This window comes from Ostrinia nubilalis, chromosome 16 (assembly GCF_963855985.1).
Source record: "Ostrinia nubilalis chromosome 16, ilOstNubi1.1, whole genome shotgun sequence".
NCBI lineage: Eukaryota > Metazoa > Arthropoda > Insecta > Lepidoptera > Crambidae > Ostrinia > Ostrinia nubilalis.
This window is the reverse complement of record NC_087103.1, coordinates 11,540,801-11,564,533: the sequence shown is the minus strand read 5'-3', so window position 1 is coordinate 11,564,533 and position 23,733 is coordinate 11,540,801. Positions and strand designations below refer to the sequence as shown.

Below are 23,733 nucleotides of genomic sequence, written 5' to 3'. Positions count from 1 at the left end.
ACCTACTTTGAGAGCATAGCTCCATGTGTGTACAAACGTGACCTTAAACTAAAGTACGATCTTATACAAATACACACGTCGTGTGGAGCACGCTTCTCGCACCCCACGTGGCATGTTACTCTTGATTATACATTCATCTAAAACTATAGTGGTGGTAATAGTAACTGAAAACTGTAAAATGAGGGTAGTTAATGGATCGATGTTAATTGATTTCACGTTTAAGATAGTTCTTTGAAACTGATCCTAATTGGAGCACTCGTTACCATTAATGACAGGTAACTAATAGGTGATTTAGAAAATACCTTTTGCGATGTAAGCAAGTGTTTTAGTACTAAGCCGTGGGCCATAATTGGTGATTGAAATTCATTTAAGATTTTAATTGGATGCTATTAGATCAAATTAAAATTTGAATGATTAAGATTTTCCCTGATATTCTTTCTTTTATTAATGCGAAAAGATGAAAATGTAACTCTTTTACATTTTAATAAATACATTCCTTCAAATACCTGTTAAATATCCAAGTGAAAATTTAACATTGCAGCATTCCCCCAATGCTTAAATCTCTTTTCAACGCTATATTTAATTCTACATTATTCGAAATTAAGAAAGAAAAAATATTTATTTAATAGAAACATGTCAAAATTATTCATTTATACAGTGAGTAACAAATAGAGATGCAAGCCTTGGATAGTACGAGTAGGTAGACCCACTGATGACTTCATAGATTTACTTTTTTGATGAAACTGTCTGAATTCTAATATGTTAAGCGAGTCAGAATATGTTTTGCTAGTCTTTACCGCCATTGTCGTCTGTCATAGCTCTGTAATATCGTTTGTGTTAATGTTGGAGATCGAAATTTTACCTTGAGGACATTCATGGTGGCACTCTCTTGAGGGCAGGAGGCGCACTGGTCGCGTCGGGGACCGATGCAGGTGCGGCAGGAGAGGTAGCATTTGTCAACCCTAAGTGGTCGCATGAGACCACTGTAACTGATTTCTATTGTGTCTCGATTCGCTGGTGCTTGAAGAGCTGATTAGGGCACTGTAATCTTAATGTTTATTGTTTACCTTGAGGACATTCAGGGTGGCACTCGCCCGCAGCCAGCCGCCAGCCTTGAGGGCAGGAGGCGCACTGGTCGCGTCGGGGACCAATGCAGGTGCGACAGGAGAGGTAGCATTTGTCAACCCTAAGTCGTCGCATGAGACCACGGTAACAACTGATTTCTATTGACTCGATGCGCTGGTACTTGAAGAGCTGATTAGGGCACTGTAATCTTAATGTTTACCTTGAGGACATTCAGGGTGGCACTCTCCCGCGGCCAGCCGCCAGCCTTGAGGGCAGGAGGCGCACTGGTCGCGTCGGGGACCGATGCAGGTGCGACAGGAGAGGTAGCATTTTGAACAGGTGCCGCGGTCCGCGTAGTACCTGCACAATGGAGAATTTTATTACATTGATTCTCAGATGATTGGCGTAGTAGTTTGCAAACTGGATAGTACGGTTCGAATGCCACTAAGGACAATGCGATTAGCACCAGAATTAGTGAGAACTCGAAGACTTAAGGCGCTTTCAAAGCCGCCAAATGCCACGCTGTAACAGCGCGACAGCAGCTTTGTGGCGGTTTGCACAAAACTATTTTACGTGACAACCATCCATCAATACGGAAAAAGAACTAAAAATCGTTAAAAAACCTACATCAAACTAAAAAAAAGAGTATGAAAACCAAATTTTGGCGAACATTCGTGGAATTTTGAAACAGAAGTAAATAATAAAATGTTCGCCCTCTAGACGAGCTAGCAGCTGAAGTAACATACAAGCATTACATATTTTATCCACTAAAAGTCAAAGTTGCAGCATGAAAAAGTGTAACACTCGAACCTTCCGAGTCCTGAACATTGTATAAAACAGCGTTTCTCAAACTTTACCGCTGTCCACGCTGATTCAAGTGACTGGACCGTGATATTAAAATAATCACAAACGAATACGATATTCAAGAATAAAGTTTCTCATACAAGTCATACCTATTTGGAAGTTTTATAGGCCTGCGGATATATTAGAAGTGCTTCTGTCTGTAACGTTTGATGCAAGTTTTAAAAACACTATTCACGGGACCAAAAAGTACCTACAGCGAAGGTTCATCAGATGCTATGTATTTACTTTTCCGAAGAGATTTAAAAACCTAAATTGTAGAGACGACATCAGCATGCGATCTTATGTATGTATGGTCGCAGAATTGAGTGCTTACTAAAATTTACAGTCTGATGAGTTGTCAACTGAAACTTTTGTAACCTTTACAAGGTTGGGGAACACCTTCCACCTTTGGGAACCGTCGGCATAACGAACGCTTTTAGACGCGACAGAGGGAGCGTCGTAAACCGGACCCAGAGTACAGATTCGCGGAGTGTCGAGTTACAGTATCTCACTGTAAAAACTCCGCGGCACACTCTTGCCATATTATTCTTTAAACATATAGACGTAAGAGTCAGTGTTGCACCCACGCGGTCACTTTTAACATGTTTGTAAAGTGAAAAAAACGTACGTATGCTCGCACTAACAAAAACATGGTTTTACCACACTGGAAAGAGATAAATGTGGGAAGAACTAAATATGCTTTAAAATATGTTTGTTTTCTCAATTTAATAGGAAAAAGTTTGCTGTCCACGGGGAAAGACTTGTCTTAAGTTAGTTTAGAGAATGGCGCAAAAGAACTGCGGGGCTATGCTCGCTACCGCCGTTTCAGTATTTACGAATCTATTTTCCCTCTCACTCCAAGCGAGAAACGAAAGCGACAGAGAAAAATGAAAACTATGTAACTTATTACTCTTACTAATAATATGCCTAAACATTTTAATATATTTAATAGAAATAGACCTTGAAGAAGGAGACTCCAGTTTAAGATAAAACTAAACTTAAAGGCGTAATTTTCTGAATTAAGGGATTATAAATATGCACTAAGATAAAAGTAGATAATACCTACCTACGCCAAAAACGCAATTTAGAATCCATCTGCTATTATTATACAACATTGAACCAATAAACCGAGTTTACAACCTGTCAGTCAAGCCTAAGTTGGCCTAAGTCTTATTAATTATCCCAAAGTTAACTAAGTCCGTACATTAAAAACAGGAATACATTATGGTAATGTACGCAATACATGTCTCCAAGAAGCTATTCGTTCGCCACAAACATTTAACTTGGAGGACTTTTCAAGACCAATAAAAACTTCGGAGCGAAATCAAAATGGCTTGAGATCTGAGGGCATCGCGGTCCTTGGTCGTTTCGCACCACGAGTTACTCGGACCGTGGTGTGAACCGTCAAAATTCTCTTTTTGATAAATGTCTTTCATCACGTGGTGTGAATCGCCAAGAAATTTTCGTAAAGGACTGTGATAAGAAACATTCCCTTATCATGTTAATTTACCTTCTTTAATAAGGGTTGAATAGCACAGAAAGAAGAAGAATTACGCACTTTTTCCATGAAGTACAAACAAGCGTAAAAATATCTTAAAAGGCCTGGTTATATGCCTTGGTCCAAATCGACCCATTACAAATGATTTCTTGGAACATTCACTCCGCCCAAGTACTACAGTGCGTAAAGCCCCATTCAATAACAATTATCTTCAATTCGCACCGCGGTCCGAATCACTCGTGGTGTGAAACGCCGAGAGACCCTGCACCAGAATCTTAGGATATAACCGCGCTCTCACAAACAAATGTACAATATTACTCTGAAATTACTTTCGCCATTGTGCCCGAGGATTACTTCGGAATAGCTGAACCGTGATGATTCGGTTAAATCGGGATGACCTGGTCGTTTCCATAAAAATAAAGCGTAAAGCGTGGGATTGTACACAAATCAGTCGCCATGAAAGTAACTGCAGGTTTGTTGTGGCGTATAACAAAATGATGAAAAATTTTAGGAGTAAATAGCAATTACTGCCTTTTTACTCATAGACAGGACAGAGTAACGTACTGTAACTTTTTCGGAGTCGCTTTTCGTTCGTTCGTTTAAGGAGAGCACCGACCCGCCTACGCGTAGTAACCGCGGCTGCATTCGGCTACAAGATGTATCGGTGTAACCGCGACCTGTCACGCTCTGTATAAAAGCCCTGGCTGCATTGAACTATGAAGTATAAAAACACTTACCCATCAGCACAAGAAGTGCGGCAAGCTCAAGCGAGACACGCAGTCGGTGCAGCCGTGGATGCAGCGCGATCACCGACCCGCCTCCACGTAGTAACCGTAGTTACATTCAGTTACGAGATGTATCGGTCGACCCTCCTCCGCGTAGGTTGTAACCGCGACCTGTCACGCTCCGTATGGAAGCCCTGTCTGCATTCAGCTATGAATTATATTATAACACTTACCCATCAGCACAAGAAGTACGGCAAGCACCGGACTGGAGTCTCAGCGTGCCTACACACGAGGTGCAGTTCAAGCGAGACACGCAGTCGGTGCAGCCGTGGATGCAGCGCGAGCACCGACCCGCCTCCGCGTAGTAACCGTGGCTGCATTCGGCCACGCACCTACGAGAAAATACAAATAAAAAATATTGTAAAAATGCATTGAAATAGATTGATTAATTTTATTGTTAACTGAAAATATGAAAGTTGCTGATCTACTATCAATAAATACGGTATCATTGTTTTCATCCTTATCTTTTACTTACTTACGTATTTCATAAAGACCCACAAACTACACATTTTTATGGGTCGATAGTTGAGTCGGCTTCTATTTTGTATATGGAATCGGCCGATACCCAATCGGTGTAATGTGCGCACTATCGTACCTACATGTTCAATGTTCATGCTGATTAACAGCCCGACTAAACTATCGTCCGACTAAAAGTCTGCAGGAAGTCTTAGCTTTCACTTTATTTTGCTACAAATAATGATGTTTTAGTAACCTTACACCTAGCAAAAGGCATTTCTGACAAATCACAGAAATCTGCCGAAAATTACCAATGTCAGTCATTGTATCCACTACCTTTGTACGTTAATCCTTATTTATAACGTGCGCGTGTGTGAGATCCATTCGGCAGACGGTAACTGAAGTCGGGCCGGCCGTGGTACACCGTTTTACGCTCATGGCGGGACGTGATCGGGTTTAAACGGCGCCTTGGTTGATTCTTAGATGCGGCATTGTGACGTTTTATAGAGATATCGAGAATTTATTGTTGCAATTTGCTAGTGGATAGCTATGGGAATCTTTTTATTATTGATAAAATTTCTCATGTCGGGTAAAATGCATGGAAATGGACGTTTACCTTTGAATTTATTTGGCAGTTTAATGGTCACTAGCAACTCGGAACTAGGTTTTCACTATTTTAAATAGTTTTACTGGCTTAGTCACTAATTTGAGCGAATTCCTAACGAATTTGCTATCACAGCTTGCCGCTGCTTATTATATGTCATAGCAGAGTTATTTAAGCAGGACCTACTAGTAAATAAAACTTACTTGTAGTCTTGAAGAAGGTTAGGCGACGGGCAAGTGAGGCATTGCTCCATTTTGTCACCGTAGCAGGTTTCGCAAGCGGCATGGCATTGCTTACAGCTTTGCCCGTCTATGTATTCTCCAGAAACACAGCGGTCGGAGCCAGTTGGAACGCACTTGCCCTTTCTGTTTAACTCCCAGTTCGATTCGCAGGCGAGGCACAAGTTACCAGTGCATGCTGTGCAACCTACTGGACACCTATGGACAAGTTTAGAATATAAGTTAAGATAATAATATACCTAATCAAATAATAAAATATCCGACTTAAAAAAGTAATACTTACTTCATACACTCTTTGCGCTTCTTATCCGCGTAAAAACCACTAGGACAAGTGGTAACACAGCGTCCGTCCAAAGCATAGCTAGAAGGATGACAAGAGACACACTGCGTGTCAGCCGGGCCCTCACATGTGTCACATGACGTATGACATTTGGCACAAGAATAATCTTCTGTCTCGTAGAACGAAGGTGGACATGAGGCCATACAAGTCCCTTCATGAAGCACTAAATGATGTTCGCAAGAAGTACACACATCAGCTCTTTCTGAGCACGTGGCGCAATGAGCAGCGCAAGGCCTGCAAACAGCTGAATCAGCGTCCTCCCAATATCCGTCTGGACACTGCTGAAGACATACTGCTAGATCTGCCACTAATAAGTGCTCTGGAGCACACGTCAAACAAGAATCTTGCCCTGGTCCCATACAAGTCTCACATGACTCGTGGCATGGCCAGCAAACACCTCCTTGGTTCGTGTAACTTCTTGGAGGACACCGCGAAAAGCAAGTGTCGTCCAAACGATAGTTCTTACAAGCTATACATTGAGTCGGTCCTTTTCCATAGCATCCTTGGGAATCGCATTCGGGGTCACATTCGTGCATGACGCGTCTGTCATTACTATCAGCGAGGACATTCTCCCCATGCGGTGAAGGGACGTTATGTCCGTCGAGACGGGCTACCGCCTTTTCCGGATCTGATCCGGCGGCGAATAATGTAGGAAAGTTCTGGTAATTGGCAAACGCGTCAGTGTTGTAAAAAGAATCCCCGATAGTGTCGTAACCGTCAGCTGCGGTTGGGAAGGCGAACGGCGGAGCCGCAGCCGAAGGGCGCTTTGAACGCAATCTTATCGGGTCGATGGATGTCCCATAGAATATTAGTTGCCATTTCTTGAGTATGCCAGGCTGGTTCACATGCCTGTTGCCTCCGTTGACAATTTGTAAAGTCCATCTGCCTTCGGCATGCTCGCCCCAGAAATGGACACTTAAGAATGGCCAGTCATCGAAGTTCGAACTGATGACGTCACGAGGCCTTTCGAAAAGCAAAGTGGAGACTGTTCCCATGGGAGATGTTAGAAGGATGCGTAGATTACCTCTAGGGAAAAACCTTAAAGATATCTTGCACTGAACGTGTTCAAGATACCTCACTTCATTTACAGTTCCGCTGCAGCCGTTTACGTCCATATGAACAGATAAGGTATATCCAAACGAGGATTCAATTGGTTTGTCTTCGTTGAGCTCTTGTGACTTACAAATATGTTGAGGTGGGACGGATACCCACTGTTCGGCTAGGTTTACCATTTCTGTAGCATCCATTAAACCATAGCCGAATTTGTGACTGACTTTTCTTTTGACGCCGTTCATGATCCAGCCGTTTTCTTTTTCTAAGGGCTGAGGACGAGACGTTAATACTACTAAATATTGCATATCTCTCCAGGTAAGGTCAGCGTTGGCTTCCAACGCTAAAGCACAAATGCCTGCTGCTAAAGGTGCCGAGGCAGAAGTTCCTGTGTGTTCTACGGTGCAAATGTGATCAGGACGCAATCTTCCATCCATATCTACAGTGGCGACACTCTTGTCGTGACCAGGAGTCCCTGAACTATAAGTAGTAGCTAAAGTGGACGAGCATTCTTCTAAATACCAAGGTTTGTAACCGCCTTGCGTTGCGCTTGATATCGACAACGTGAATATACTGTTCGTGTAACCGTCGCAGTTGCAAGAGTCTGTATGTCTACCTCCGTTTCCAGATGCCCAAACAAATATGGAGCCTTTGCCACGACGGCCACTGGTTACACCATAAATAAATGCTCTGCAAAGAAATGAATATTTTAGTATCTTTACCTCTTTAGGTATATATTTTTTAATATCTCCGACTTTTTGCTACTCTTAATGTAGAAAAGGGTATACTCACCTCCTAGCCAAAGGTCCTGGTCCATCAACAGTCTTTCCATCGTCTTCTGGTCCCCACGAAGCACTGTAAATGTCTATGTGATCGGGATTGAGACCCAGGGCTCTTGCTTCCACGGCATCATTGACTACTCCATCCAGCATTCTTACTCCACCTATACTCGCGTTGTACGCGATGCCAACTCCACAATACTGGTTGTACGCGACCGCTGCCACTTCACCAGCGCATCGAGTCCCGTGCTTATTGTCTCCATTGTCTTGTGGCATAGGATCATCATCATTGCCGTTGATGTCAGTTGAGGCGTTGGGATCCTACGAGGAATATTTTAGTCAGAGCTTTATAGTTTCGGAATTAATAACCTGACATTTCAGTGGGTCTAAAATATAGAGCCTCATTCTTAGGTATTACTAGTCAATTCAAATAAAAGCACAATAAACTTTCAGCTAGTACGAGTTCACCTATGTTATCAGTTTCATTTAGTTCATCTCAAAAGCTTTTGTATGCGGGTACCTTATCTGCAGGAGACCCTTATAATTAAACTACTGATAAATTACTGTTGAACTCGGGATCACATTAGTTAATTTGTTAGTCCCTAAATACAATACATTATTCATAATAACAAGATAAATAACACCTACTTATGTACACTGGCGATACCATATATAGTAATTTATAGTTCAGTTGTTTTATGCCAATAGTTTTCTGGCAGAATGAACGTGAAAAATCGTAAATCTTAATAAGATAAGAAATACATATAGATTTGATATCGTATATTGTGATAGTAAAATTTTATTAGCATGTGCAGTGCAATTTATGCATACATATTAAAAAATTATATTTTTCAAATGGCAACATAAAATGGAGAGGAAAAACTTACGTAGTTTTGAGCAAGATCAGGATGATTGGTCTGGATGCCGTCATCAAGTATGGATACTACCACACCTTTCCCTGTGTAGCCCTTCTGCCAAGCTGGAGCGACATTCATATCCAACCCATCTTTCGCTCCGCCATTCTGTCGACAAGAACGAATGCATCAAACATAAAATCCAATTCATATGCATTTTGCTATTACGTTTTATAGTTTATTGCAGACAAGATATGAGCGGCAAAGGGATGCTAACAAAGCATAACGAGTGGAATCTACGTACAAAGCATCCGAGTTGTGCGTTATATCGAGGTTTGTAATTCTTGGAATATGAAGCGCAGTACTTCAGTAGGATTATGTTCTACGTATATGAAATACAACTAGTTTTACGGACAATATTCGCTTTACCTTCCAGTTTCGACGTAATGTATGGAACATCTGAAATCTTGTAAACTTAGTTGCAGCAACTTTTTGCATTTTTTAAGTTTAATTTTTGACGCGAAGCTACATTGATTCAAGCTTAGAATTGATCATAATATTGAGATATAAAGGCCTTCGCCCACGGTGACTTTTTGTCGCGCGTTTCGTAAACGAGCGACAGCATCGCTACTAACGCGCGTTAGTTGCATTTGCAACGCACTACAGAAGTGATGCCAACGCGCTACGAACGCGACTGCATCGCTACAAAAAGTCACTGTGTCGCAATACTGTGCATTAAAACTGATCAGCTGTAAATACAAACTGATGTGTATGATTATAAAGCCAACTCACAGAACGTACCAAGTACCACTGCTCTTTGAACAGCGGGTCGGGAAAGAATGGCGACGAGGTGAGCGCGCGATGATGCGTGCGGTGTGGAGGCAGCCTCCGAGAGATCTGTGAGTATAACGCTCCGTCATACGGGTTGTAGTCGCGCTTCACTCTCCGCCGTTCGCGTTGCTGTTGCACCCATCGGACCTGCAGGACAAAACATGAAAATTAATCTCTACTAATATTATAAATGCGAAAGTAACTCTGTCTATCTGTGTTGCTCTCACGTATAAACAACTGAACCGATTTTTATTTTTGGCATAGAGAGTTTAGAGTCTCGGGAAAGGACATATGATAGTTTTTATCCCGGTTTTTGAAACAGGGACGCGCGCGTTTATGTTTTTCTGTGACAATGGTCTGTATCACGCCGCACGCAATAGAAGCCGCGGGCGGAAAGCTAGTCATCAAATATACATCATTATCAGCGGGTCATTTAATCTCCACTACAGGAGCTCGACCCTATCTAGTTTACCAGAGGCAGGTGGAGGATTTGGTCTACACTCCCCACTATTCCCCACGCTAGACAAACGAGTTCGGGATACCCGTTGTTGGGCACAGAAATGGATATATAGCCTGACCAGGAACATAAAAACCCTCGCCATGTTGCGGAAAACTAATGGTACTAATTTCTTTTAATGGCAACAGTAACTGAAAACTTCATTGACATGTCACCTTGCATGTCAGTCTATTGCTGTCAAAGTGTAAACAAACTTTATTTTAAATGTGCGCAATTGATTTTGTGAATTAAATTGCTAAAATCTTTTTATAGTCGTGAAAGAAAAGTGGTTCACAATGTGTTAAAGTATTTGTCGAAGAGAAATACTAAGGATTCGGACAATATTTTCATTGAATAATGTTTCCGACAAAGGTTGTCAAATTGACTAACATGTTTATCGTATAGTACCTACAGTCCACTATGAAAATTAGCTGTGGTTTGTTTCAACTACCAATTTTAAAATTTTTTGTCACTTTCTAAGTGTTGAATTTTATGGAATTGGGAAAGAAGTACCGAGTTTGAAGCGTTCATGAGCAGACATTGCAGTTGAATATTCAAGTTCTGAATTTGATTATTGATGAATAATAAAATAAATCCTACTAGCTCGATTGATGGTTTCATTTAATTTATTTAAACCAGGTTACCTATAATAATATTTTTTCGTTAATTTATGAAAATATCAAATTAGCCCGTAATCCTGAATCCTGATACATAAAGTTAGCCTATTAATTTAACACAGGTACGACTGTACTCAGTGTTGCACTATCAAATGCAATTGACGCGCCTCTATGCCAGGGTTTTTATGTTCCTGGTCAGGCTATAATAAATAAATTAGAGTTTCATGAACCTGGTGTTTTGTTGTGCGCAAACTTACTCGTATGAATTCATACAAGGTAAAAGAGAATTGAATACATTAATACTTCACTAAGTTGAAAAGCGTCAACAGCTGAAAAAAACAAATAATTACAGGGGTCATCTAGTGCAGAATTAAAAGTCGCTTAACGCGCCCCATGTGTGTGTTTTAAAGATCTAATAGGTCCATTACCGAAGCTTGGCCGACCGCCAAGTAATCAGGAGGAGCTCTTTAGACCATAATGTCGCGAACAATTAGGATAATATTAGTAAAACTGCTGGTAAAGTGGAATGACTCGGTACACAATTTGAAGTTCATGAGGAAAGTGTTAGGCAAATGCCTCAATTGTGTCGTACTGCTGTCAAATGACGTTAACTGGTAGTTGATGACACTCATACTTTTAATGCGCTGTCTCTCTCGTAGTTTTTATGACAATGACAAAATATTGTGCTTTCAGAGATAGGTTCTTCTTTTAGTAGTTATGCTTGAAATTATTGGATAAAGGTGTCAAATACTGAATCGTGGCACCAGAATGTTGATGGCATTTAAGGTATCTACGGTTAAAGGTCACCCTTTGGTCCCTTTGGTGAGGTCGACTTTACGAATAACTCAGATAAGATTATTCGCGAAGGCATTCGACTGTAAGTAATATGTTATTAAGTATTATAATAATCGTTATTGAGGAGCCATAGAATGGCTCATTTTGCCAGCTCTTCTATCTATAAACGACATAATATCGGCTCAATGATATTCTTGATATTGTTTTTCTATTTATTTAAGCTGACATAATGTTATGAAATTATCTGAGAGCTACACAAAGAACTGAAAGATTGGCCCTTATTAATAAAGTGTAGGATCATAAAGAGGTCTTTAACCCATTTAGACCTACCGTACCCTATGTGATACAGTATCTTTTTGAAAATATACTCAACATCAAATAAACCGCACCTTCCGCGACGCGAACTTTAACGATTTTCTTCTGACACAATCATGGTGCCCTAACAATATTGGTGTTATTTGAAAGCCCAATAAATATTCTTAAAGAAAAACACATTTAATTTCTTAATAAATGATTAACATATACCATAAATGTGACTTGAAAAAATACCTCACTTTGGGCCCACCTATGGGATCAATTAGACCAATTTTTATGGTTATAAAACCAAATAATGATCTCACGTGTCCTCTTTAACAGATGGATAGCGATTAATCCCAACTTAACAGTTTTATAGCCATAAAAGTTGGCTCTAGCGTAACTACCTATTTTTTGAAGAAGTGACTCTGGATCCTTCTAAAGACACATTTTTGGGGTAAAAACCTTTCCTTTAATGAAATGAAGGTTAGAACTAGGCATTCAAATGGTACCAATATTGGTGGGAAGTGGGGAAGCATACGTTTGAAAATGCTTGTCGCGGGAGGTGCGATTTATTTGATGTCGAGTGTATTTTGAAGTATCAAACTGTCTTTAATTTTTAAAATTGATGGTGACAGTAAGCTTAAAATGATTATTTTACATAAAAATATTTAAAAATATGTTTCAACAAGTGGTTTCGGAAATATTTATGAAATCCGTCGACGGAAAATAAAAAAATATTCACAATGTATTCAAGAAGGTATATTTCTTATTATTTATGGTAAATTATGTTATTTATCAATTTTATTTCAAAAATAGAGTACAATAGATATCATGACTACTAATAAAATATTATTGAGATTATTTTTATACGGTTTATTCCAGTCTAAAATAGGTGTACCGTATAAGGTACAGTAGGTCTATGCATGAGCAAATCATGCGAGAAAATATAATTTATTTTTTATTATTTTATTTGTTTTAGGCTATTGATGCTTCACTATATTGCCACAACTCATGAAACATTTGACAATTTCGGCAAACAAAAAGCAATCTTGGTATTTTTCTACTGCTGTCTTGTCAGATGACCGCTAATGATGATCAGAATGACGAAGATTCAGGCGATAAAGATAGTGTCAATGTAAATAATTACCCTCAGAGTTTTCTTCGATGGATTTGCTGAATTTCCATCGTCGTGTTGCTAAATGCGATTATAAATAGCACTAAACGTAACAAGTCAGAAGAACCCAAGTCTTCTTTAGCTATCCTCACTAACTTCGGAGATGGTAGGCAAAAAGAACCAAACGTGCTTAGTATTACAGAAAACGTCTTACAAGATATGTCAAGTATGATACTGCTGATTATATGATTTTATTTTTAATGTATATCATACAAAAATAAATAAAAACTTTGTTTGAACAACGAGTATGTTTTGCATGCTTATAGACCTACTGTACCCTATATGGTACGGGCTCCCCACGGCCCCCTATTTATGAATTATTTTTTTAAATATTTTTTTCATGATTTTTATGCTTCCCTCTCAAATTTTTTGCAGAAAAATCAAATTTTATTTACAAAAATAATTATCGGTCTATATGGGTTAAGAGAGAATACTAAAATACAGATATTATTATTATTATTTTTCATGCAGATTTTTTATATTTGGCAGAATAAACACAGTGTGAGATCAAGCACACGCAAACACCATGGAAACACGAACACATCACCACAGAGGGGTTCTGCGAGATAGTATTTTATAGTTAGAGATCCATAACTCTTCGGTGGACGCCTCTACATGCTTTTGGGTTCGAAATTGAGTGTGTAATTAACATACAAAGCTGTAACATACCGGAGAATTGCTGGTTTCTTTGTGAAAAAGATAATCTGCCTTTTATACTCTAAAATTTTACTAAGGACATACAGGGTTGTAATTGATGTCGAAGAAAGCTTCTTTACTACTACTTTACTTCTAAGTGTTTGACAACCAACGAAGTGAAATTCAGAAATTCTTAACATAATGATGCCAGGACAATTTATTATGCCTGACATATTCGCGGTAAACATTGCGGGTCAATGATACATTCGCCCTTAATTTCCCTATTCAGTTTTAAGAGCTGCGTCCTTGAGCGATGAAAATGGGATGGCATCTTTTTATACACCCAACAAAAATTAGGCCAGGCGAGTGAGGGATGGCGGTTTTTTCTATTAAATTAGAGCGGGACTGTGACACACAGTTGCGGCCGTTCATATGCCGCGCGCACCCTATAAAATACGTGTGCGTCCCGCCTTTGTTCCCGCCACATTTTTACTTGCCACCGCTGTTAATGAAATTAGAGTCCACAGTTAAGACAACGCAATTTGCCGTTGCGAATTTTTAACTCGACTCTTCGGGTTTACGAGTGTATTGCGCCGTTTTGTCGGACGATCCCGATCTCGGGGGATGAATTTCGTTAAGTGCGGGCGGCAATCGCGCGGCTACGCCATATCTTTAGTCTTGCAATTAGTGAAATGTATACAGTAATGTTAAGGGGACGCGGCTTAGCATAAAAATATTTGCGGTTGAGGACAAGCGGCTGTATTAGCGCTGTAGGACGCATAAGCAAGGACGGCGGTCGCCTGTAAGTAACTACAGCTCCCGGGGCGGCTAGTTTACGTTATTTCGAGCAACATTTTCATGGTCATAGCACTCAACGTTTATGCGATTATACGACATTTACAGAAACGGGACGCGAGCCAAGTTGGTGAGCCTACAAGCCGCCGCTACGCTGTAGCGTATTATCACAAGGGCTCTTTTATTAGGCGGTCCCTCTTTGATACGCGTAATGTGGTGCGCCACTTTATGGTCGATTTGAGATATACCCACATTTTCAATTGTCCTGTGACATTTCGCAGTCATTTTACTTAGATAACGTTTATCACTAAGAGTTTGTAAGGCCCGAAAGATAACGAGACATGTAAAGAGCCCCTTAGGGGCTTCCTTTTTATTTGTTTGACGTTCAAAGTTCCAAATTAAATAGACATTTCATTTTAAGATTATTGGGACGTCTACGTTTATTCCCAGAAGTTATCTATTTAATTTAATAATGGTTAATTTCAATCTGAAATTGGGTACGGAGAGGTATTTTTTTCCTTTTTTTAATGGAGTGCGCATCCTACCAACATCTAACAGAGTGCACGTCCCCAGACGCCGTCTGTCGCGTCGCAACAACTGTGAAATTGCACTTTCTAAGCACTACACTTGATGGCCTATATTGAATGAAAATAACAGTTAATTTCAATCCAGAATTGGGTACGGATAGATATTTTTGCCTTTTTTAATGGAGAGCGCATCCTACCAGCATCTAACGGAGTGCACGTCCCCAGACGCCGTCTGTCGCGTCGCAACAACTGTGAAATTGCACTTTCTAAGCGCCACACTTAGTGGCCCATACTGAATGAAAATAACGGTTAATTTCAATCCGAAATAGGGAAAGGAAAGATATTTTTTTCTTTTTTTAATGGAGAGCGCATCCTACCAGCATCTAACGGAGTGCACGTCCCCAGACGCCGTCTGTCGCGTCGCAACAACTGTGAAATTGCACTTTCTAAGCGCCACACTTGATGGCCTAGTTAGCCCGCCGGGGTCGGTTTACAACCTATCCCAGATTTTCAATTTCCTTGCGTTTTTCCGTTGTTGCATTTTTAAGTGTTCTCTTTAAACTTATTCGGACAGAAACGTTCGCGTTCGGAGTTAGAGATTCTCATTTGGCTGCAGAAGTTTTGGAATTGAAAAGTTTTTTCAGATATTGCTACTATAACAGTACAAGACTGTAATTGAAAGTGGATTGAAATGAACCCACAAGGGTTATAACATAACATAAAATAGCCCTGGATAGACTATATGAGCCGCCGTAACTCCTTGTAAAGAACATATTATTCAGAGACAGTAAGCTCATGCACTCTGGTCAAAAGCTAAACTACTTAATCTGCCTAACTTTTTTATCCATTCAGTGACAACGTTCTCCCTTATAGCAAACATTTCGCTTTTTTACTTCTTTGGTCGTGTTGTTTATGTGTCGAAAGGTTGATTCAAATATTTTTATTACTAGGACAACATGGTAAAGCATATTTATCTTGAGAAGACATCTTCGGAAGGTTCTTCATTTTAGTTAATAGGAGCTATTTTGCGACAAAAAGAGTCTTAAATTGTACATCGTAAGACCGGTATGTTGTCGACTGTACCAGAGTAAATACAAATGAGTAGGTTATCTTCATAGAAACGCACCGAGCGCGGTTTTTATGTAAGCGCGCCAATACGTATGTGGCGCGCACGCACACACTAACAAAATTTAGCGTGGATTAGCGGGGAGTTGCGTCTAATTTTGTCAGTGTGTGCGTGCGCGCCGCATACGTATTGGCGCGCTCACATACAAACCGCGCTCGGTGCGTTTCTATGAAGATAACCTACTCATTTGTATTTACTCTGACTGTACCAACTCAATATATTTTTCCTCTGACTTATCGCACCCGTTAATGCCATCGAATCAAGCTTACGCCATTCGGCGTAATTCTCATTCGAGCCAATCACATTGCCGCGTTAATTGCATTTAGCCGACCCTATTACCAGTGCGCAGGGATCATTGGATGCAAGCCATATAATTTAATTGCGACTTATTATGATCAGGCCGTATGCTAATACTAATTGGAAAGGATCTGAAATTGTGTTGAAGATTTAGAGTGGTTACAGTTTGAGTTGTTCGTTAATTTCTCGCAAATCATCATAGTTACTTACCCTAGGTTGCACCATCTTACATGCTATAACAAACGTAAAAATTCTGTCAAACTCCATAAAAACACCGGTCAAATTTATAGTTATGGATAAAGTTAAGGTGATGCAACTCAGCTTTGGTCTTCACAGCAGGAGGACGACTATCTTTTTTTTACCCACAACGAGGAAGCTCTTGTATCTCACCAGATGGTAACTGATGATCAGGCCAAAGGTGGAAGCGAGCTTCACTCGGAATCCTCAACCACAGAGGAACTGGCTATCTTTAATTCACCAGAAGCAAATGGAGCTAAATTACCTAGACCTGGCCAGTGGTTAAGCTAAGGACTGGTGGCTAAGTTAGGGACGCAAACTGTTTTAAGAGATAAATGTTTCTACTAACCAGTCAGAACAGATACGGGTTTCCAATTATGTAGCTAAAATTAAAAACATGACCACTGAAAATACATTGCACTCGCGCACAGCTCAAAAACCCATTCCCACTATAAACGGTTCAATTTCAAAAGTCAACCGGAGTGCCATCTAACAAAGTTGGATTTAAACGGGAAATTCGCATAAAACCCAATTGCGCCGGATTCGTTTCTAATAAAAACACCGCGTTGACGTTGATAAAAATCGTTTTTTGCTGGTGCGGCTGTCACGCTTGAGAGATATAAGAGTAGGGTCTCTTTCAAAGAATGCATTTCAGACCCAATTACGAAAAACAGTACACCCGCACCTGAGTTTTATTCCAGGAGTTAGTATAGTGTTAGCATGGGCCATATGGGTTCATCAAGGGGCGTAGTGTAAGTTATCGACTGCGTTAAAAAAATATAATTATGAAAATTTTAGTTTTTGAAATCATCCGCTAGGGGCGCTGTACAATTCGTCATACATTTAATGTCACTTTTTTACACCGTAGATATCGGATGCGTTTGACGTAAATTCACACTACGCCCCCAGATCTTAACCCATTAAGACAATATACCTACATTTCTGTCCTGTCACAATGATGATCTTTGTCATAACTTATTACAGTGTCCGATCATTGATGACGAATTTGAAGCTTCAAATGCATAAGTGAGCTTACTCCATACATTTCAAGTATGAAGCTGCCCTCATATTGTTTTTGCGGACTAGTTCAGCTGTACAAACAGCAGATGTCGCTGGGCCAAACACAGTTATCCTTCGACTTGGCTGGAAAAACTTGGCAAAACGCTCTTTTAATTCACCAAGTAATCTAAGACGCCACTTCAAATTAAGCTCTACGTTATTGCATTTTAGGTTCAGTACAAAATTATTTATGTAAGTTAGTGAACTAATCATGAAGCTGTCCCAGTGGATTTAAGTTTTGGATTACTTTGAACCTGTAGGATTTGACTACTTGTAGCTATTCTATTTTTAGCTCTTGTTTGAGTGACATGAAAGTTGCAGTGCTAGAGAAAATGGTGAAGCAATAGGGTTTTCTTTTTAATATTTGACAACAATCAGACCTGTTGTTAAGTGTAGATTTCGTATGGGGAGGAAAATAAGAAGGTAACTAGCAGAAAAAGCACGTCTTGCTATTTCACTGAGCTATTACTCAAAAGGTACTGCTCAAAAGGTACATAATGATGATTTGATCAAGTGTCAGGGCCTATATGTACTACCTATTTTCGATCGCCATATACAAGTAATAACCTTTGCCCCTATCTAGTTCATTCGGCGAGTTTGGGAACATCGTCCGGCCGTAAACTAGTGGGGAAATAAAATTCGCCATAAAATGTGTCATCGCTTGAGTTACAACACGTTTGAGCAGAAATCGATGGTCCCTTAATAAAAAATAGATGACATAATCCTATCTGTAGTAATGTTCATCTATTTTTGGTACAAAAAGTTTCTTTTAATATGTCATTTTTGTAGCACCTCAACCTGGATCAGCGCAGAACCGACCGGTGTGGAAATCCTCGAAGAAGGAGTCCAGCAGTGGACATTATATTGGCTGAAACGATGTTTTTTTTGTAATACGTTAAATAAATATGTACTTCAATTTAGGGTATTAATTAAATCGTATCATGATCTGCTGGAAAATATAGCTTATATTAAACTGAAACTCATGTACTAACATGTAATGTCTATATCCGGATATCCCAAGCAGGAGTTCATTAACTTACATAACATTAGACTCATAAGTAACTTTATTAATTAGCGTAGAGACGCTCGTATGAACGTCACGTATTGTTCTAAAACAATCGAGGAAGCAGTGTAGTCAGTGTTCCTATAAGCTTGGTCTTATATTGTTTTTGCTTGACCGGCGAGCCGTGCAAACAACAGATGTCACCCAAACATAGTTATCCTCCGAGCTGGGGCAAAAAATGGTCACGAAAAGCGAACGCACCGACTGGCCTTTAATAAAGCCCCTTTGTGCTTATACACCGAACTGTAATAGGGTCCTAAACTAATAAACCGGGGTCCATTACTGGCCAAGCCGCAACTCTATGAGCCGCTCGGTTTAAACAGATTTGCACGAGAAAAAACTCGCACGCTCATGTAGTTGACCCTTGTCTTTTGTTATGCGACCCAATTTGCGCTCCGTTGAGCGTATTTGTTCTAAATCTAATTAAAATTCCACCTTACACTGTCTGTGTGTAATCTGAGTATTTATGTAGGGGGTAAGCTAAAATTGAAAACAGTGGGCTTGTTCGCCGCTAGGTACCGAATGAGAATGAGAAACGTCAGGGGACCACAATAATTGACTAAGGTAAAGGTAGATTTCTTACGCCCGTATTCACAAACATTACTAAGTACGAGGTCTCACAGTGCGCGTGGACGTATAGGATGACATACGAACCAATCGCAGAGCTTTATTCAACGCTGCGCCTTCGATTTGCTGCTTCATCGTTAAGCAAGCATCGTTTATGAATACAGGCGTCAATCACTGTTGCTCTACACGTACTATAAAAATATACCTAATACAATCGACCCCACATCATTTTTCATTGATAAATATGTAATATAATATATTACATATATTTAAAGACCTGTGACCTGATAAGAGCACCTGGATGCAGGCAGTGCAGGACCGGTCTTCGTGGAAATCCCTAAATGAAGTCGTTGTCCAGCAGTGACATTAGTTCAAACCGATAAGTGTTCAAGATTGGTTTCCCTTGATGTGCAGTTGGACGACTGTACAGGGAAACCTACATCGAATACCACATGTAAATAAATAACGATTAAATGGGTATTAATGACAAGTTCCTTCCAAGAAACCTTATGCCACAGGTAATCATACAGGTCACATATAACATGATAACATTACTTGTTTGAGGTAAAGTGATTACATACATGCTCATTTGTACATCAGTGTAGATAAATTACCTCAAAGAGAAATTCAAAAGCAATGCCCCGCCATTTCCAGTTAACTACACGTGAGCGTATAAGAGTTTGACATTTGGTGTAATGTCAAACAATTATGTGGGACGTGAATGTGCGGGAATCGCGTGATATTTGAGAAATAACACAATCACGTCTCAATTCCTTGGCTGGTTATCGTAATCTTGTGGTTTCCTTGTGTCTGGAATTTTGGATTGAAGATCTTAGATAACGCTAACCGCAGATTGTTGCCGAAATAATTCCAATACTCGATATTCAATCTGCGATTACATAATGTACTTGAGAACATTCGCACAACATAACATCTGTGTGTAACGAAGAATCTATTTAACCTAACCGCAAGGAGAAACGACAAATCAGGGCACATAGATACTCGTATGTAGATACTAGTTATTGAACTCCACACGAAACGGGACTTCATTAATAGATACTCTATTTGCACACCACACAAAACTACAAACTACATGAAATAAACGTTAACGGCATAATTTTGACATTAGAAATCTCAAAACCAGCCGATGTCTCAATTGGGAGACAGGACAAGTCATATTTGAGACGTGTATATGTGCCCTTTAAAAGGGCCACCATACTAATAAAGAATTGGAGTCTATCGAAGTCTCGTAAGAAGGTAAATCTAAAAGGTTCGTTAGCATACTACAGACAGCTTTCTTTGCCAACAATGTTCTTCCACTTCAGGCATCGTAATCGCGTATATTACACAAGGGTCGGGACCAGCTCATCAGCATGAGAAAGGCCTGTGCCAGCCACGCCCCGGAGTTTTATTAGCTCCGTCCACTACTCCGAGTCTATACGCAAAGACTTGTCAGTGTCGGGAGGGCTATAAATTCGATCTGAGGTTGGGCTAATTTGAAGAACAACTAGCGAAATTACTTCGGTGGGAATTTGAATTTTAAAGGACGCTTGTTACATTGTTACAGACCCAAGATTCATAAATAACAGCGGAAGTTAACTCGATGACTTTAGTTCTTAAAGTTTAAACTAACTACTTCGTTGGTTATTATGATAACAAGGAGTATTATGCTAACTGCCCAGTTGCTTTGGGTCAAGAAGTAAATAACCGCCATACTTCTGCGCTTGACTTTCACGCTTACCATCTAGAATAGATCGATAAATTTATAAATCCGCAATCGAAACTATGAACAATTCCAACTTTACAGACATGAAGTTCATATTAATTTTAAACGAGCAAACTAGTCCCTGTGTTTTCACAAAAGGGATATCTCAACAATAAACATTACTTAGAAGCTAGTATAATAGCGACCTTTTATCTACCTATTGCGGCATCCGAACACATCTCCGAGGGGATAAAGTCACTAGTTTTTATACCTAATGTCGTCATAGAAATAACACGTAACGACAATATCAGCAGATTGTCGCCGGAATGGCGGCCGACAATACAGGTCGTCCGACCGAACGACGTCGTTGTCTCCTCAAAACGACCAAACCGGCTGTTTGGTAAAAGACCAAATTAATATTACGGCTGGAAAATTGCGCAAAAATCACCGTTCTACAAATTGGACCGGTATAAAAAATAAATAATAACACAAATGCTACTTCAGCTATCCTTTTATCAATGTTGTCATCAATTTCATTTTGAGAAACAAATAAAAAGTTGTAGTAAAATAAAACGACAAGTAACAACAACGAAGATTTGCTGAAACCGATTGTAGGTACCCGTTTTGAAATTCCGGTAGTTAATTATACATTATCCCAATATCCACGAATCACTTAACGTGATCAGTTAACCGTAAACTATTATTATGGGAATATATCCCAACACAAACTTTCTTTACACAGGATACATACAGGATACAATCTCATCAATCCCTCAGAGATTCGGCGCTCAAATTTCGTGCGCAACTTGTAGGCCTAAGTAAACACCAATAAATTCATATTATTTGGCAAACAAAAAACAAAAATCATACAAGAAAAATATGAGCGGGGACCGTTTTCTGTTTCGCGTTATTGCCGGTGTTAGGAGACGAACTTTCCGGTCGAAAACTTGCCATAACAGAATCAAATCTGATAGACGGGCGGGCCCGGGCCAAGTAAACTGTTTGTCATTGGATAGTTAGGAAGGTAAAAGTAACGACAAATTGACAATACATTTCGTCATTGGAGATCTTGATTACATTCCGATTCGTGGAATTCAGTAGGAAAGAATGTGAGGCAGTTCGATATTCTCAGTTGAGATGTCGTCAAGCGGGGGAAAACGCAGCAAAATAGACCTTCCCGTCTTACTCTCATATCGGTCATCAAGGTATGGCCACATTGACCGTATAACCGCTGAACAATGTAATAATCTAAACGTCTTAATTGTGTCTTATCACAAGACAGTTGGTGCAAATGTGGATCGTTTAATAACTAGGATAGGAAAGCCTATACAGGATACTTTCGTTATAATCTTCGCTTTTCGTAAACACTGAAAATCCCGTGACTTACCAAAATCCAAAGACCAAAATGTTTAACTCGCTTGACTCTTCAGTCTGAGAGTCTTATCCAATTTCCTTATTAATTCAAATCTCCATCCTCGGGGAGGAGCAAGCCTACTGATCCGTGACACTGGCCGACTAATGTAGATTACTGATACACAGCCCCCTTGCTCCGTCACGCCCCGCCGGATCACATCAAAAGAGAACTCTATAATCCGAATGGGACAAAGCAATAAGTTTTAGACGCGTTATCTGAGACGCCCAATAGATAGTTTGTTCTATCTAAAATTCGTATAATATTGGAATTCATTGAATGGCGACAATTCATAGTCGAATGGTGAACGCTGCTGCCGCTGGAATATTGTGGTGGACACAAGCATACTTATTTGGATACGTTTAATTTTTTTTTAGCAACAAAAGGACAAAAGAATCTTTTAAATATTGATGAAACCCACCATCAATACGATTATAAGGTTCTATTCGTTTTTCAAACTTATTTTTTATTTTATTTCCGAGTAGTGGTCAGTCTATCGCGTCGAGATGACACTCATACTGCGCTTACTAAATCCCGTCCCCTTTACTTAAATAACTTTCCTTTGTCTAACATGTCTCCAGAATTGGTTCCCTTAAGATTACTTCAAAAACAGACCACGGCGAGCGACCACACCACTCGTGTAAAACAAAATTTTTATATACACAACTGCATACATTTTTCTTTGGGATGAAGAGCATAATTTATGGAAAGAGTAAAGCGAAAAAAACCCGTGGAGTCGGCAAAACATCTCTGACGCTACGAGCTAATTACCAGCCAGTGGCAGTGGTCAGACGCGCTTCGAATTAAAGACATAATGCAATTTTGTACAGTAAGGCCCTGAACAGACGGTGAAACGCAACTGCAACTTCTAGTTACTTTTGAGTTGTATCTAAGTTTCTGCCATAGCGTCCGTTTCGCGTCATACTAATGTTAATCAAGTTGCAGTTTCGTTGCAGTTGCGTTTAACCGTCTGTTCTGGGCCTTTTTGTTTTGTTTTTTTTACGGGGAAAAAATGCGTTGAATCGCATACCTACCCTGCGGGGACAGGGTAGGTTATGTGGGGCTCGCCATAAGTGGGAGGAAACTAACACAACTTGCACAGTCAAAAGACTATTCCCACCTCTCGTTCCCACCGCTGCAACTCCTGTGTAGCCCGGATCTACAGCTTGAGAGCCCAGTTACTTTAAGTTAGCTAGTCATATAAGTTAAGGTCAAAGGTGTAAATGCATTAAGCTTCAACCACAACAACGCGTGCAGATCGCCATCGCCGGTGCGATCAAAAGAAAATGACAGGTCGCGTGAACTGTCATAGGTCGCGCGACCAGTCATTGGCCTATGATCGCGCCGACAACGCGTGCAGATCTGCACGCGTTGTTGTGGTTGAAGCTTTACTAGGTTACACAATAGATGACTTAACTTGTACAGTCAGCGTCAAATAGTTCGTGACACCCGTGCTCGTGACCAAAAAGTTGATAACACAACCTTATTCCAATTGTAACTAAGACGTGTTGCGAACTTCTTGGCTACTTTAGGTGTCACGAATAATTTGATGCTGACTGTAACTACTCACTTTGTGAAAACTCCACA

The 23,733-nt window shown here is 40.0% G+C and overlaps 1 protein-coding gene across 3 annotated transcripts in view; it reads right to left on the bottom strand.

Moving 5' to 3' along the window:
• The window catches only part of LOC135079409 (furin-like protease 2), a 113,735-nt gene that overhangs the window by 17,516 nt on the left and 72,486 nt on the right, over positions 1 to 23,733 (bottom strand). For 2 of the 3 annotated variants that reach the window (XM_063974068.1, XM_063974069.1), the window contains exons 3-9: positions 9,315 to 9,491; positions 8,547 to 8,681; positions 7,673 to 7,980; positions 5,774 to 7,570; positions 5,455 to 5,688; positions 4,365 to 4,523; positions 1,286 to 1,425 (exon numbers count right to left, since the gene is read on the bottom strand). In XM_063974068.1, coding sequence (XP_063830138.1) covers positions 1,286 to 1,425; positions 4,365 to 4,523; positions 5,455 to 5,688; positions 5,774 to 7,570; positions 7,673 to 7,980; positions 8,547 to 8,681; positions 9,315 to 9,491 — 2,950 coding nt within the window. Of the gene's footprint in view, positions 1 to 1,285; positions 1,426 to 4,364; positions 4,524 to 5,454; positions 5,689 to 5,773; positions 7,571 to 7,672; positions 7,981 to 8,546; positions 8,682 to 9,305; positions 9,492 to 23,733 lie in introns of all 3 variants that reach the window. The other variant, XM_063974067.1, reaches the window with a different exon arrangement.